At 42.2% G+C, this 17,986-nt stretch overlaps 1 protein-coding gene across 2 annotated transcripts in view; it reads right to left on the bottom strand.

The window, feature by feature from the left end:
• Nucleotides 1-17,986, bottom strand: part of smarca1 (SNF2 related chromatin remodeling ATPase 1) — a 107,016-nt gene that overhangs the window by 11,993 nt on the left and 77,037 nt on the right. For both annotated transcript variants that reach the window (XM_070882699.1, XM_070882700.1), the window contains exons 18-24: nt 12,520-12,630; nt 9,733-9,846; nt 7,948-8,070; nt 6,253-6,385; nt 5,685-5,803; nt 4,969-5,181; nt 3,377-3,487 (exon numbers count right to left, since the gene is read on the bottom strand). In XM_070882699.1, coding sequence (XP_070738800.1) covers nt 3,377-3,487; nt 4,969-5,181; nt 5,685-5,803; nt 6,253-6,385; nt 7,948-8,070; nt 9,733-9,846; nt 12,520-12,630 — 924 coding nt within the window. The remainder of the gene's footprint in view (nt 1-3,376; nt 3,488-4,968; nt 5,182-5,684; nt 5,804-6,252; nt 6,386-7,947; nt 8,071-9,732; nt 9,847-12,519; nt 12,631-17,986) is intronic.

Here is a 17,986-nt window from a genome sequence, read left to right as displayed (position 1 = left end):
CATGGCAGATGAAGTATAATGTGGATAAATGTGAGGTTATCCATTTTGGTGGTAAAAACAGAGAGACAGACTATTATGTGAATGGTGACAGATTAGGAAAAGGGGAGGTGCAACAAGACCTGGGTGTCATGGTACATCAGTCATTGAAGGTTGGCATGCAGGTACAGCAGGTGGTTAAGAAAGAAAATGGCATGTTGGCCTTGATAGCGAGGGGATTTGAGTACAGGGGCAGGGAGCTGTTGCTACAGTTGTACAGGGCCTTGGTGAGGCCACAGCTGGAGTATTGTGTACAGTTTTGGTCTCCTAACCTGAGGAAGGACATTCTTGCTATTGAGGGAGTGCAGCGAAGGTTCACCAGACTGATTCCCGGGATGGCGGGACTGACCTATCAAGAAAGACTGGATCAACTGGGCTTGTATTCACTGGAGTTCAGAAGAATGAGAGGGGGCCTCATAGAAACGTTTAAAATTCTGATGGGTTTAGACAGGTTAGATGCAGGAAGAATGTTCCCAATGTTGGGGAAGTCCAGAACCAGGGGTCAGTCTAAGGATAAGGGGTAAGCCATTTAGGACCGAGATGAGGAGAAACCTCTTCACCCAGAGAGTGGTGAACCTGTGGAATTCTCTACCACAGAAAGTTGTTGATGCCAATTCACTAAATATATTCAAAAAGGAGTTAGATGAAGTCCTTACTACTCGGGGGATTAAGGGGTATGGCGAGAAAGCAGGAATGGGGTACTGAAGTTGCATGTTCAGCCATGAACTCATTGAATGGCGGTGCAGGCTAGAAGGGCCGAATGGCCTACTCCTGCACCTATTTTCTATGTTTCTATGACATCATCGCGGCAGTCACTCCGCACCGCCCCCAACTTCCGCCCCTCAGTTGCTACCACCGTCGCATATCCACCCCACTTGTGTAGTCACCGCCCCCATTAAGAGCGACATCCAGATCCGAATTTTAAAAAATAACAGTGTAATTTCGCTCAAGAGGCGACCTCAACCACATCTGCGGCAAAAACAACATTGAAACAGAGTGCGCACGCCCCATTTTGAGCGGAGGGGCAATTTTGGCCCCAAGAGTGTTTCCACTTGTGGGGAAGGTCATAACTGGAGGCGATCAATTTAAGGTAGTCACCAAGAAATCAAGTAGGGAATTCAGAAGGAACCTCTTTACTCAGAGTGGTAAGAATGTGGTAGTGGTAGTGGTTGAAGCGAATAGTATAGATGCATTTAAGAAGAAATTAGATAAGCATATGAGGGAGAAGGGAATGGAGGGTTATACTGATAAGAGTTAGATGAGGAAAGATGGGAGGAGGCTCGAGTAGAGCATCAATGCTGGCATAGACTAGTTGGGCTAGAAGGCCTGTTTCTGTGCTGTATATCCTATGTAAGGGTAAAATTCCTTGTTACCAATAAGGTCAGTGCGAGCACAAAATGGAAAATCTGGTTTCATATTCAAGCCAATTTCTTTTGCTAAAATTAACAGGAGAAATTTTACTCAATTGTTCTGTATCCTCATTGCCACGATCACTGGAAAATTTGGATGTGAATTTTGTGCTCATTAAAATGTTAGTATGAGAGATTGGAACATTTTCCATTTAGGGCACTCGGGGTCTATTTTCACTGCCTTCACCTAGCATTAACAAGGTGGTAATGGACTCACAATGGGGTTGATAGCCTTACCATTCCTTATCACCAAAAATGCGGCCGGCTCCATTTGAAAGGAGCCGCTCCCAGGTTATCCAACGCGTCTGCCTGTTTCAGCCAATGGGTTCTTTTTTATTATGGAAATTGGGGTCTATGACATAATTAGGAACTCAATTGCTAAGATCATGCGTAACTGACCTGACAGGGGAGTAACCATGACCCCAACGTGGTTCTCCCTGGATCAGGAAGGTGGTTCTCCTATGCTTTTTGGAAATAGGAGGTGGGTGGGGTGGCTTGACCCATCCACCTCCACGGAGGTGTGTGGGGTTGCTGACCCATCCACCTCCATGGCATGAACCTGGTATTGCAGTACTTCCAGGAACGGTGCTTGGGCTCTTGGCCTTTTGGCTAAGAGCATTAGCGCAGGGTGATCCTTGATGTGTGCAAGGTGACCTCTGGCATTTGTGATCTGACAAAGAATTGGAAAGATTGGCTACGAAAAATTAAAAAAAAAAAAATAGGAACCCAATTGCCATTTTTGGTTGGAATGTGTACTGCGCATCCTCCAACGAGTTCCATCGGCATTGGAACTAAAGAGGCCCGCCAAAGGTAAGATGTGAAGGCCAGGGAGCGGAAACAGAAGTGATTAACTAAGATGATGCCATAGACGAGGGGATTTATTTACAGAAACTGGGTCTCTGAACTAGAATAGAGAAGGTTATCAGAAGAGCTAGAAAGACTTGCATTTATATAGCGCCTTTCATGTCCACCGGACGTCTCAAAGCGCTTTATAGCCAATGAAGTACTTTTGGAGTGTAGTCACTGTTGTAATGCGGGAGATGCGGCAGCCAAAATAGTGCACAGCAAGTTCGCACAAACAGCAATGTGATAATGACCAGATAATCTGTTTTTGTTATGCTGATTATGAGGGATAAATATTGGCCTGGACATCGGAGGTAACTCCCCTGCTGTTCTTTGAAATTGTGATGGGATCTTTTACGTCTGAGAGAGCAGACGGGCCTCGGTTTAACGTCTCGTCCGAAAGACGCTGCCTCCGACAGTGCAGCATTCCCTCAGTTCTCCACTGGAGTGTCAGCCTAGATTTTTGTGCTCAAGTCTCGAGTGGGACTTGAACTACAACCTTCTGACTCAGAGGCAAGGGTGCTACCAACTGAGCCACGGGCTGACACTGATAACCAAAAAAGGGTATGATCAAGGAGCAGGCAAAATCAGCTATCTCTTTCAGACAGCTGGCAAAGGTGTGATGGCTGAATGGCATCTTTGTGTTCTGTAAAATTCCATGATTCAGCACTCTAATGTACTACACCTCCAAAGTCAAAAAAGCACTCCTTACTGCACTAGCATGATCATTTTTCATTTCCAACAGTAGCCATCTTGTGACCTCTCTGAATGAGATTGAAAAGATGGTACCCACGTCAGGAATAATACTGTGGCAACTAAAAGCTTGGTTGAGATTACTCAAAGTGGCGTCATACAGGACTCATACAGCCAGGAGAACGAGATATTCGTAAATAGTGTAATCTGGATTCAAAACCAGATTGCAAAGGTGACCAACCACCCAGTTAGGATGAGTTGTTTAGCAAGTAAAGTGCTCCCTCTCCTTGTGGTTTCCCCACATGAAAGGTACTGCTGATTAGAATTAGAGCTGCTCATCAGGGCTGTCCACACCTCCCTATCCAGTTTCTCCCCAAGAATGGAATTTTAAATACCGTTCCAGCTTTAGGCCCACGTCGTTTCTTCTCAGCACGTTCCTTTTCTTCAAGTTCTGAGTTTTCTTTCTCTATCAGAGATATCAATGTATTGCAGCGTCTCTGGAGTTCCTGATATAAAAAGGAAGTGAAGAAACAAAAGTTGCATTCATCAATACAAAAACACTGGATAGGAAGGTGCCAAATCCGAGAGGTGGTTCTGTTCCCAAAAGCAGCTGGAGCAGTTCCTGCACCCCATGCTTAGCAGCAGTGTGGCCAAAACTGTAGGACAGATTGTTCAGCAAACAAAGTGCAGCCACTTTCTGAAGTTTCTGTTACAATGCTGCCCCAATACCTGCCTTTACAAGTAAGCTACTGCTGGCTAGAGTCAGCTACTTGCTGAGTCTGCCTGTCTGCATTAGATTGTTTCTGTCACCAAAGAGCTGTTGAAAATCAAAACACCACACTTACATCTTATAAATTAAAGACTTGCATTTGTATCGCCTCTCAAATGTCGTAAAGCATTTCACATACGATGAACTACTTTGTAGAACATGGACTGTTAAATATGGCTGCAAAATCCCATAAGCAGCAACAAGATGAATGTCCTAACTATTGGCTTTAAAGGGTTTAACTGAAACTTATTTGAGCAGATTCCCTTGCCTTGCCCAAAAATTGGAATGGTCAAATGAAAGCTATGCTTGTGTAAAATGAAAATGTGTTACTCCCGTTGCCTTGGCCACCTGAATCATTAAATAAATTTAGTATGGATTTGTAACGCACTGAGTTTCAAATCCAATTTATTAAAGTAAAATCACATAATCCCTGAAGATTACGATCATGTTTAAAATCACATTAAGCAAATCAAAGCCACTGTTGTCAGAGATGCACACTGGACAGTTTTTCTATGTTAAAGACACTGTATAAATGCAAGTATTTGTCGTTGAGTTGTAACTAGACTTCTATCATTTTAAAAGTTGTTGAGACTAATGAGGCTTTTTTCCTCAGCACCATGTACATCTTCAATATGAAAGTTATCATATTTGATTAGTCTGAGTATACAATTTATAATTTTCCCCCAAAACTACCACCCTGACATTAAGTATAACTAATAATTACATGATCTTTATAGGACTTTTGTGAGGGATGTTAGCGCTGGATAATGGGGCATTTTTCATCTTGCAGAACCACTGTCAGTATCAAACACTCCCAGGATAGTAGCAGTAACAACAGCTTGCATTTTATATAGTGCCTTTAACACAGAAAAACATCCCAACTATGTTATGAAAAATGGAGGATTAGATGCAGGGTAAAGCTCCCTTTACCCAAACCCAACATGTTTCAGTTCCAAACTGAGAACAGTGCTTCCTAATGCACTAGTGTGACATTTGATTATTTTCCACATTAGCCATCCTGTGGTCTCTCAGAGCAAGATTGGCAATTTAGTATCAATTGATGTTGAACTAGGGTAGTTTTATACCTAACTCACTGCACCACCATGTTTTAACTAAGATCACATCTTGTCCATAGGGGAGGTTTATGTAGAATTTTAAACCAGGCTTCATCAATTTAAAAATCTTCAAACATTTTTATAAAGACTAACAGTTTCATACCATCGCTGTCCTGGACTTGATAAACCAGTCGAACCTAAATTGTGGTGCATTGCGCACACACTGTCGCAGCTCCTCATACACATTTTCTTTATCAAAGCCCATCTTGTGCAGCATACAGATCAGGAAGCGGTCTTCCTCCTCTGTGTAATTCTTTCCTTTGTTAGTTCCATACTGAATACGTAGCTGATGGAAAGGGGCTTTATACCTCGCCATCTGAAATAGAGCAAGAGATGAACACAAGTTAGGACAGTACAGCCAGGTACAAACATGTGCCACATTACAGAGACTGCCTTCTTTCAGGTAATATCGGAAGTCAGATTATAAGATGATACATCTGAAGTGAAGCCCCCAACATCACCTTTAAAACAGTGCTCAGCTTTTAGAAACAGATGGTAAATGGAAGATAGAATGTTGAATTCTCTGCTTCAACAACGGTTTATAGCGTAATCCATAAGTGCTTTTAAAGGTTAGGACACCGAGAATGCTAGTCTTCTTTAATTGAGGTCTTCAGTGTCCACCATAACAGGTTTAACTTTTCATCTGATTATGCAGCACTCCATCAGCATCTAGGTGTCAACCTAGATTCTAAACTCAAATTCCTGCTAAGGCTTCAAACCCCACATCCTTCTAACAAGGGCGAATTCGTGATTAGGTCTGCATTTCATATTGTTACCTGTAAACTTGGTGAAATATCATGAATTGAAATAACAAATCACCTTTGCATCTAAAGCTTTCTTTATGCTAATCCGTCGTTGAATCCTTGATTCACCACGCTCAATCTGAGCCATAATCTTCTCGATGTCCTGCAATTCATTGCAGCGCTCCCAGAAAACAGCTAAAATAAACAACTCAACTGTAAATTATGGCTTGGAAACCCTGCAGCAATTAAGAATATTTGCTAACACAGCAAAACCTCAATTATCCTTGCTCCCATCCATTTCCATATTCTCAATTATCTCCCAGAATTTCCACCGAAAAGGGAGCTGGTAGCTTACGGCATTTGTTTTAAACTTCTGTTTTCAGACAATTTATCTTCCACTTTCTATGGAAGGCCCCCATTATGCTGGGTAATTGAGATTGCACTGTAGTAGTTGAAGATTGTTATTAAAAATATTTTCAAATTAAACAAGAGGAAAATTTAGATCTATGAGGGGAAAAAATGCAAAACTATAAAACACCTTCTTTAACAAGATTCTTTTATTGTCAAACTTTGATTTATGATTGATGTTTTATGACCAAAACTAAAAAGTAATCAAAGCTGTAAAGAACTGGGAACAGGTTTACCAGAGTACTCAATAACCTCTTCAGGTGTCTTCCCCTCAACTTCTCGAGCAATATTATCAATATCATCCCGACCATATTTCTCATTGGCTTTGATAAACTGGTTGAAGTCCCGTTTGTTCCAAGTTGTGAAGCCCTAGCAAATAATGTTAGTGGCAATTTGAGTAATACAATTAACTCTTAAATGCAGACAGCAAATTTATTATTAAATGCAACTAACAAGTAAATATTACATTTCACAGTTAATTATAGTAAAACTTATGATAGGAAAATGAAGATAATTTATTTTGACTGTAGGATATAATTAAATAGGGAGGTTTATGGTTTCCATCAGCTCCAGTTAATTATTGCATAGGATATACAGCACAGAAACAGGCCATTTGGCCCAACCAGTCCTTGCCGGTGTTTATACTCCACTCGAGCCTCCTTCAGTCTTTCCTCATCTAAATCTAACCCTCTATTCCCTTCTCCCTCACATGCTTGTCCAGCCTCCCCTTAAATGCATCTATACTATTCGCTTCAACTACTCCCTGTGTTAACCCGAGTCGATACTTTTATTGATTTGTGTATTTGTACTCAGAGATCCCTTTGCTCCTCTACCCCACCTAGACTCGCACCCTCCAAGTAATAAGTGACCTCCCTATTCTTCCTATCAAAATGTAATACCTTACATTTATCTGTGTTGAATTTCTTTTGTCAATTATATGCCAATTCTACAAGTGTATACGAGTTTTAATTATTCTAATTACCCCAACTTCGAATAAACGTATTTTCTATAAATATTTTAAAAATCCAAATCAATTGTAGAGACTGTAGTCCAATCCCATTAATTAAGTAGTAATAATATTGTGGTATGTGATTGCAGATCACTATTTTAAAGGCAAATTGAAGACCCCATTCATCAGATGAATGTGCATGCGCACTCAGGGCAGATAGCTAGGTAGAGAAGGACTCAAGATCAGCGTCCAAGCAGCACATAGGACCACAGATGGATAGGGTGGACTTTTTAAAAAAAAATAAAAGAATAGCAAACTCCCGTGACATTGATCTCAAAGCAGTTGCATGAAGCAGACAAAAAGCTGTTGTGATTGCAACTGGAGCATACATTCAGCTCACGGCCACATTCAAGCCCCGACAGAGGTTAGGCCTTCCAGTTAAAACTTATAACATACATTTCCAACAGGAGTTGAGCAATTTTATAGGTAAACTAAAATATTTTTGGCAATTAAAATTTTTATATTTGTTGTGTTATTACTTGCATTGATTAAGTGCAAGATTAACATGCTTAGGAAACAAGATAGTGGCCAAAAAGAGAGATTTAGTTGGTTTCCCTCCTCCTTGATAGTTGCTTTATTAGAAGCTGTTTGCTGACTAGTTGACCGTTGCTACTTGTTCATTAGTAGGTAGCTCACTAGTTTGGGTATGATTTGCTGTTGTTTTGTGAATTATATTTGAGTTACAAATGTAAATTACACCTTCAGCTTTGATGGACAAGTGACAAGACACTATTCCACAACTGACCTGAATACCAGGACCTTTACATTTTTGCAAATGTTATAGAAATAATTATGGTGGTATTATTAAATGAAAATTCCACACAACCATACTTTAAGATGCTCTAGTAACAACACAAAGTGAAGACTTAGAACTCGGCAATATCATTTTTTTTTAAAAACTGGAGCAGATTTGGATGCATACCTGTGTAAGGAGCTTCTCTTTCTCTTCAATTTCCTTCTGGTTCAGAGGCAGTGCGTCATCAATCTTCCGCTGCTCTTCCTTTTGTACCTGTGCTGCATTGTGTAAGTCAGGATTCCTGGGGACCTACAACCATTCCCAAATGAACATTAAGTCACTTACATGTGTTAATCTTATACACTTATGGTAGTATCCAGAGAAATGCAGGGAAAAGATGTAATTGACCTATCTACCCATGAGAAAATTTTCCATCTCCATCCCGAAACAGGTTAGCTCCAAATTTCAGGAAAATGCACATTTATTTTCTGGGTTCAGCAAACCAGATGCATTTCCTAGAAGAACTGTTCGAGCATTCGATTAAAAAGTTGATCCATGAAAATAGGTCCTGGTGGCACCAACGTCAATTTCCAGTCCACAAACACTCTGTTAATTTCTATCCAGTTTTTATGTAGTCTCCTGTTACTTCTCAAATCTCATATTTTAGAAAATAGACTCACCGTCAATGTCACATTTCACTAACGATCCAGACACTACAACAGATTATTGATCATCCCCTTTGCTTTAAAGGGGTGTGCAAGAATCATCTTCCAAACAGAATAAATTGCATTTAAATAGTAATGGTTTTTTTTGCAACAGAAATACCAACCACAGCTGAGGCTCTCAGCACCAATATTTATCAGCCAGGATCATAGTTGCATCTTTGGAGCGAGAAGAAATCTGCCTGGCTGAAGATGTGCCTCAATTCCTCTTTTCGCCCAAAGTAACTGACCCCAGACTGGGGCACAGCTGAATAAGTGTTGATTGCCAGACAACACTTCACCCAAGTGTCATTATTCCTGCATGTGACTCAATGGTGAGCATTGACAGGCTATTTGACATGAGGGTACATAACGAGCTCACCCAATCCTGTGCTCACCCCATACAAATGCACACCAAATTGTTGAGTACCTCTCAATCATGGCTGAGAAGCTTAGGCCATCTGCTTCTCCAGCATTGATGGGTTATCTTCACTTACTTTGATTTAAGATACCTACACAAATGTAAAGGAGTTTCAATGGAAAGAGGTTTACTTTGTGTGATGCCGTTAAGGTTGATTGTACCATAGTAGCAAGACAGCTCTTCCAGTTGCACTGTAAAAGATTTCACAATGCCAGTAAATTGCACATCAGTCACTTACATTTCAACATAAAGGGCTGGATTCTCGGTCTTCTGCCGCCTCTGTTCATGCTCCGGAGGGGAGGCAATGGCGAGCGAAGGACTTCCGGGCAGGCGGATAGCTTCCAGCGCCCTGCCGGGACTTTCGATGCCGGTTCCGACGGGACACCGAGCATTACCGCCGGAAGAGGCGAGCTGGTGTGCAATGCCCCTGGTTGCGACACTGGCTCAATTTTTGGCTGCTGCCCGATCCATAGCACTCTGTAGAGTGTCGTGCTGGGACCACCTGTGAAAGCAGGTGGTCCGATCTGTAGCGGCTGCAGTGAGGTAAGTAATGTCGATCTCAGGTAAGTGTGATTGTTTTTAAATTTTTTTTGCGATTTATGTTGTGGTGGCGTGAGTTATTTACCGGGATTTTCGCTTGCTCAGCCGGCCGAGTGCCCTAAGAGAGGTGTGCAACGCCTCCCTTAGTGCTCCGCTCCACACTCAGGACCCAGCTGATAAATTTTGCTGACTGAGGCGCAAACTGTACCGCCCCGCCGTCATTACCGCCCTGAAATGAGCAAAACCGAAAATCCAGCCCATGGTGTTTGGGCCAAGAACCTCTATTGACAGACAATTGCACTGCAATACCTTGTAGCCTATACTTTTTCTGTAAGAAAGGATTTCTTTCTCCAGTAGTTCAAATAGACGTGGTGGAAAAAACTGGAAATCTTGAATACTTGGCTGTTTCGGAGGTCGCGGCGCCTATAATACACAACACACAATGATTACAATCAGAATATAAACTTCTAGAATTTACAAACAACTACTTTATTTAATGAACTCTATTAAGACTTTTTGGAAGAGCTGTGCTTTGACTTTTTTGTTTTTAATCTTTTTCTTTTGCTCTAGTCTCTGGAGCCCGCTATAAGCAAAGAAAAATTATCTTGAAGCTTAATCCCTACATTTTTAAATTACAGGGAAGCAACCATCCAAATTAGATCATACTTCCAATCATTAAGTACCTTTTATTGTATCAGATTAGTCATATTCATTTTAAATGCAATCTCAAAGCATTTTTACCTGGAAGCATTCTCCAAACCCCAGTGGAAAGGTGGGCACATGTTAACCCAGGACCTCTGCCAAGATTGCTTTGTGCCTGCCCATTAAGGAGCAGTCAAAAACTAATCTGGGTAACAAATCACATTTACATATCGCTCAGAGTAAAACCAACTTTTTACAGAGAAGTGACGGGCATCAAAAGGGAAGTGCAAGAATTTAATGAAGGAGGAGGGAATCAAAATCACAATTGAAGAAACAGGTTTTTAGGAGGCTTTTGAAGACGAGAAGATAGCTAGCAAGGTGAATTGGTTTATGAGGACCATGGGGAACAGGCCTCAAAATCTGAAGTGGGTTATGTGGGAAGTAAGCAGTGAAACACCATAAAATGGCAGGTTGGGGACTGCTAGGTCCACTGAGAAAATTCCGAAAGCAGGGCAGGGTGAACCCAGTGAGGTTTGAATGTTAAAGGTAGACCTTCCTCAAGAGAGGAAAAGAACAATTCCATGATGAAGGACTTTACTTTTAGTGCCTCCCAATACTTTGACAGATATCAAGACCTCGCAGGGAATCGTCAATGTATCACTTCACGATACAACAGCAGAAAAAAATAATATTTATATAGCATCGTTAATGTAGCAAAATATCCCAAGGTGCTGCAAATAGAAAGGGGCAGAGAAAGCTAAATTGGACAGAGAGTAGGAGATGGGACTAGACAGAGATGATCAAAGGAAATACCAGGGTTAATTCTGAACTTTTATTGGTGTAAAATGGGCAATAGGCCACCTATTATACACTACGCCTGGTTTTCCTTTCCATTGCAATCACTGGCAAAGTTAAATCGGGCGAAAATCCTGGAAACCATGGACAGGAGTTATGGAGAATACAGTACCCCAAAAATGTTTGAATAAAAATGAAAAAGGAGTTTATAAGGGAATGTTATGTTATGGGGCAGGGAAATACCAGGTCTGAATTCTTGTACCATGATTCGGTTTCACTGTTTCAACCCAAGAATATCCTGTAATGCTCATTCGGTTCAGATAATAGTGCAGTTTTTTTTTAAACATTTCATGAAACATTTATACAGTGTTCCTCATATCGAAGAACATTGGGCGAATGCTTTACAAGGAAGATAAAAAGGCAACAGAGCAGGAGATAAAAGATAAAAGCAAAATGCTGCGGATGGTGGAATCTGGAATAAAACAGAAAATGCTGGAAATCTCAGCAGGTCAAGTCAGCATTTGTGGAGAGGAAGCAGAGTTAACATTTCGGATCGATGCCCCTGCGTCAGAACTGGAGAGTGTTTGGAAAGAACAGATTCTTAACAAGCACTGAAAGGGGGAGGGGAAGAAAGAACAAAAGGGAAAGTCTGTGATAGGTTGGAAGACAGGAGAGATGAGAGAGACAAAAGGGACGATGGTCCAAATTCAAATGGTAATGCCAGGAGTTAGAAAAACATTAATCAAGATAAGGTGTGAATGGTGGGATAATGACCAACTGCCACTAGAGACAAGGAGATAAAAAAGAAAGAAACAGGCTTTGGGGGGGGGGGGGGGGGGGGCGGGTGAAAGGGAGCTAAAGATTGGCAGCGGCTACGCTCTGAAATTGTTGAACTCAATGTTAAGTCCAGAAGGCTTTAAAGTGCCTAGACGAAAGATGAGGTGCTGTTCCTCGAGCTTGCGTTGAGCTTCGTTGTAACACTGTAGGAGTCCGAGGATATAGAGATCAGACTGGGAATGCAGTGGAGAACTAAAGTGACAGGCGACCGGAAGCTCTGGGTCACACTTGCGGACTGAACGGAGGTGCTCCGCAAAGCGGTCACCCAATATATACTTGGTCTCCCCAATGTAGAGGAGACCACGTAGTGAGCAGCGAATACAGCATACTAAATTGAAAGTAGTAGTAGTAAATCACTGTTTCACCTGGAAGGAGTATTTGGGGCCCTGGATATAAAAGAGTTGGGAAAGCCATCGGGACCAATGGCACAGTCAAAGATAAAAATGCAAGACGACTTTTGAAAGAAGGGAGATAGCACGAGGACGTTATAATCAGGTAGAACAGTGGAGGAAGATTTTCCCTGTGCACTTGATGTAACAAAATCACAAACCCGTTCTTTATAAGAGAGATTTACAACTTTGTTACAGTAAAGGCACAGAGGAAAACGTCCCCCATCAACAGCAACTTAATACTCTACGGATATGAAGGTGGCTGAGGTACACAGGAACGATGCTATCACATTACACAATGTTTGCTTATTTTATTCTTGTAGTTTTGGACCACTCAGTGGTTTAAAACATCTACTTAAACACCATCAGGCTGAAGTAATTTTGAATTCAAAATCGTAATCTGTCCCGAGGAAGGCTTTATACACTGCTTTACCTTTGGGGCTCTTGGCTCACTGACACGTAAAGCTTCTCGGAAATATGCATCCACTGCATAATTGGCTTTTCGCTCTCGTTTGGGCGGTTCAATCCACTCTGTCAAACCAATCTGTTGATTACAAAATAAAAAGAACATTTTCATTAATACTGTGCATTTAAAAATAGCACCAAAATCATTAAATTATCGAATTGTATTTGCTATACTGTATATCTGTATGGATAATGCAACTTGTGACAGATTTTAAATCCAACATTGCTGTTTCTTTTGTCATGTGCCCATGATGGGTGTAATTTTTAACTTCAGCGCAAAACGGGCGCCATGTTGGCTGTGCGCCCACAGTGCCCGCCCAAAGCCACCTGCGGAATGGCTGAACCATTTCCGGCTTCGGGCCTCATTTGAATTTAACCAGAACCCAATAGGCACTCCACTGCAGCCCGCTGGTTTTGAAAGGTCAAAAACTGTCTGGTTTCTGTATTGAGCCAACCGGCATGTTGGGCGAGAGCCAATCCCACGAGGGCGAGTGGGGAGGGGGGAAAAAGGTGCAGGAACAAGCCGGCAATTAACACTGTCATTTTGTGAAGCCTGGAGGAGGACTCCTGCTCCTCTGGGCTTCCACAAGAATTCCCTCTCCAAATATTTCCCAGGCCATTTTTGGAGCAGCTGGTAAGGCCACGCAATGTCTGGTGCAACTAGGCCTTGGTGAAAAACAGGCAAGCGGTGTTGGAAAATTGCCCCCAATAACACTATATTGGAGTGCAATGCTGAAAGTAGTATATTTGTAGCAATATACTATTACAAAGATTGCACATAAGTCAGTATGTTTTAATGTGTGGTACAGTTCGTGTGTGACACTCAATCCATTACCTCAAATTGTTCCCACTGTTACCAACACCAGTAGACCTATGATCAGCAGTACTTCAATTTATTGCTTTATAACTCAAAATGCTTCCTCGCCACACACAATCCAAGTTTGCAAGGAAAGAATCTATAATTGTGCTGATGGGTGTCTTTACACTTGAAGTGGCTATAGTACAAAAAGTTCACACACACACCATTACACTTTACCCCATGCATAGTGGCAACACTAATATAGCTCATAAAACTCCATCAATTCTGAAACTTCATCAGTTTAAGTTTTCTGGGCAGAAAAACAATGGTTTTACTTTACAAGAGGAAAGGAAAAGCTAAAGAAGGAATGAAAAGAAAGTGTCAGCCCAGATTCTGTGCTCTAGTCCCTGCAGTGGGAACCCACAACCTTCTGATTCAGAGACGAGATTGCAACCACTTAGCCATAGCTGACATTACAGACCAATTCAAAGTATACAGCACTAGGTGAACAAACCATAACAGCAATTGGAGATGACATACTAAGGGAAGTAGACAAGAAACACATTGGTACAATATTAAAGCATAAATTAAATTGAATTTTTTTTCATGTGCCTATAAACTAAATAAACCTAAACACAAACACTGAGTATTATGTAGCCACATATGATGCTACCATTTGCTAAATTCTCATATGATCTGCCTTTTTTTTTTTAAAACTTGAAAATTTTCTGGAGGAACAGAATTTCATACGTGAAGAAATTGAGTAAAATCGCCTGAGGTGTTGTTCATGTGAGTTGGAGAATTCATTGTTTTATAACAACAAAAGTATTGCACCTTGAAATTGCACTGTGGGATACTAGGACATGAATGCTTAATGACTTAGTCTAAAATTCCTCTTCTCACCATCAGCAGAGATATTGGCCTGGATTTTAGACCAGAGGAGAGTTTTATACAGGAGGGCTGTTGAGAGGTCAGGAAACCTGGAAGAACGGAGCATCAATGTTTCCTTTCAGCTGCACGGTCACGTGGCTGCGTAGCACTCTACGGGTCCCGCGCAGCCGGTTAGCCAGTTTTTAAATTGAAAAAACTGCACTTGCGCAGAATTGTGACTGGGCCGCGCGACCCAAAGAAAATTACAGGGAACATTGCGCACAACTCCTGTAATATTTTCTGTTGGGGTCCCGACCACAGGCAGCCTGATTGACAGGCTGGAGGCCTTTCATTCGGGAAGCCTGCAGTACATGGCCACAGCCTACGAAAGCAGGTAGGTGTAGTGGGTGAGTGAGAGAGCTTGTGAGGGGGGGGGGGGCTGTCCCGATCGCGTGGGGGAGACGGGGTAGTCTGATGGCGGTCTGGGGGAGTAGACAGATCGCAGGGTGGACGAGGTTTACTGGGTAGCTTGTTGGGCCTGCAGGAAACACTCCTGCTCCTCCTGGACCACAAGCAGTGCTGTAGAGGCTCTCACCATATGAATTTAGCCCTTCTCGCTCCCTGCAGGTTTCCATCACCGGAGAAACCCAAGCGAAATGATTTAAAAATAGAATGACTGTTAAACTGAGGCAGGCAGTCCCATTATAATTAAATGGCCAACTCGCTTCCCACAAGCAGATTGGATGCCCGCACCTCGTCCAGCCTCCGTTAAAACCGAAAGTGGCCGGGTCTGATGCAGGTTCCTGTTTGACATTTTGCATTTTAACCTCTGACATGACGCCAACCCACCTGTCTTTGAAAGTTAAGATTCAGCCTATTATCCCATTTACTTTAAATTAGTTAACCCTTCCATTAAAATAACAGAACCCAATATTTGCACGAGCATCCCACAACGGCAGTTCAAAACATGTGTATTATGAGTGCGAGACCCAGTGATGGTCTCATTATAGAAGTTGATTTCTTGTGGATTAGAAGGTGTTATGACCCTGGACAAGGGCTGCGAGGATGCGCGCAGACACAGGTGGCAATTCTTGCTGTGGTCTGGCCGCTATTACTGGGTGGGATGTTGAGGGCAACGTTCCCATTGAGCTGTGGGGCCACGGTCTAGAGGTCTCGGTGCAGGCCGGTTACCGGTTTTTCGATGGGAATAACCGCGCATGCGTGAAGATTTGAATGGGCCGTGCACGGAAAAAATAAAATTACAGGGAACATTAGTTGGGGGTATGGCAACATTGGGAATGAGAGCCAGTACCAGAGTTCAAGGGGGCAGAAAGCCAGCAGGAGCAGCATAGCATCAGCAAGAGCAGGACTGGGAGGCAGCATGCATGGGGGAGCAGGAAAACAGGCGGGAGTGGAATCAGGAGCCAAATGGGATTGGGTGCCAAAACAGCAGCAGGGACAGGAGGAAATACACAAACAGGAATGGGATCAGGAGCAGTACGTCAACAAGAGCAGGAGTGGGAGGTAGCAAAAGGCACAGTGCGAATAGGAACACAAGCAAAATTTGGAATGGGGATCAAAATGGGACCAGGACCAATGCCAAAGTGAGTGGGAAACAAGCATGCCACAGCTGTGTGGTGGCTCCTAGAAATTGTAGTCTGTTATATGGATTTGTAAGCATGCCCAGTTTTCAAGTTTAGATTGGAAACAGGAACAATGGGCCCAAATTTCCCCCACCCCTTTTTCCGGCGCAGTAACCTGAGATGCACCGACTTTGTGTGTTCAAAACGGCGCCAAAAAACGTACTCATGATTCTGGTTGCTCTGCTGTGTGTCCTGGGTCCTGGAGCAGCATATATAGTGCAATGGGGGGGCAGAGCTACAGCCCTGCGCCGAAAACAGTGCCGGCAGCTGTCCGCATGCGTGGTGGAGTCTGCACGCATGCACAGTAGCTCCTCGCTCTCCCAGCGCGTCCTGCAGACTGTGAGCGGGACCCGAAGCTCGCTGCCCCTATCCCTGGCTGAAGGGATGACCCAATGTTCGCCACCTCATCCCTGGCAGAGTGGCCTGCCACACAGGCCGGCCACTGCCTTCCCTGGAGAGAGGTGCAGTCCCTCGGAGAGAAGTCAAGTCCCTTGGGAGGCCGATTTAGGAAGGTAGGACTTAAGTTTTATTTTTTATTTATTATTGATGGTTTTTATACTCCTTGAATGTTGTTGTGAAGGTGTTTAGTGCTTTGCAAGGTCCTCTCCGCTTCCCTTGCCCCCCCCCTATCTCTGCGCTGATTTCTTAACTCTCCGCAAGAGTTTTCTGTGCGGCCACAAGTGGCTACATACGCTGGCCTAAGTTAGTCTGGAGCAACTATTAGCTGTCCAAACTGGCTTAAATGGCCAAAACGGCTTGAAAAAAAAAACACTAAACTAAAAAAATCCTAACTAACTCACTTACACTGGCACAAATTGAATGTGCAGAATGGGGATTTTTAAGATACTCCAGAAAAATCAAATTGCTCCCAAAAAAACGGAGCAACTCCTGGGCAAATTTGGGCCCCTTAATTGGCTGGGCAGAAATAGTGAAGGATGTGGAGGGAAATTATACAAGGAGCCCAGAATATTGAGTGGCCTGATGGGATGCATCATGATGCTGATGGAAAATTTTTGGTGCCACTTTATGGTTAAGTTTAGTGATTTATTTTTTAAATTATGCCATATTTAATGTTCTTAGGATGCTCGAAATGTAATTGTTAGCATTGACAGAAAAGAATAAGCAATTTGGCTGGTTTTATAGTACTTATTAATTCATGAATTTGAAAAACAAATTGAGCAATCTGATACTTCGGCTCCGTGCTGGTTACTGATTCAATCACCACTACCGTCTACTGCCAGCTGAGAGTGAATAGAATGCCTTTTGATTCATTCAACTTTAGTCAATCGGATTTTGATTAATGATTTAACAGATAAGTGGTTACTTGAGCCAATGATGATTTAACATTTGGCTGAAGTGTGTCACCAACAGACATTTGTTATGCTCAAGATGTTTATGGGTTGTTTTTACATTTATACTTCAGATCAGAAACACACATCTTGAAGCCAAGTCTTATAATAGCTCAAATGTCACAAATTATGGTAGCATTCCATTAATGGAATAGGTCTTGATAAGTGCAACAAATTAAAATATAGGGCCACGCCACTTATAATGGAAGTGGCTAATCCAGATAAACTGCATCTGCCCAACCATAATGAAGTACAAATAACACATCATAAATTTGCTCAGGTTCTATTTTCTGTGGAACTGTGGCCTTTAGCTGTATTTTAGTTTATTTTCCACTATCATTTTAGACAGAAACGATCTGGAGAGTTGGATTTGACAGGCTTCAGGAAAGGGAGTAGCTGTAAATTTCCACAATCTTGGGAGGATTTACCAAGCTATGGAAGCAATATTTTGGACAACGGGGAGTTATTGCCATTACAACCAAACCCTAGCTCAACTGGGAGATTTTTTTAAAGCCGATATTTAAGCAAATAATCAAAACAGACCTGTATACTTTGCAACAACAAGATGCCAAGTGGTCAATATTCACATGGCACGTGAAAGTATTTTTGTAAAAATTATTAAAAGAGTCTTCTTAGCACTACTTCAGAATAACCTTTAAAAACAATGCTGCTGAGGAAAATGTACATTAGAAAATAAGGCATGGAATATACTGAAGAGTGATGTACATTGTTTGCACCACTAGAGGGAGTTTATATTTGAGAAAACAAGAGACC

This window comes from Pristiophorus japonicus, chromosome 6, assembly GCF_044704955.1.
Source record: "Pristiophorus japonicus isolate sPriJap1 chromosome 6, sPriJap1.hap1, whole genome shotgun sequence".
Classification (NCBI taxonomy): domain Eukaryota; kingdom Metazoa; phylum Chordata; class Chondrichthyes; family Pristiophoridae; genus Pristiophorus; species Pristiophorus japonicus.
This window is presented reverse-complemented; position numbering and strand designations above follow the sequence as displayed.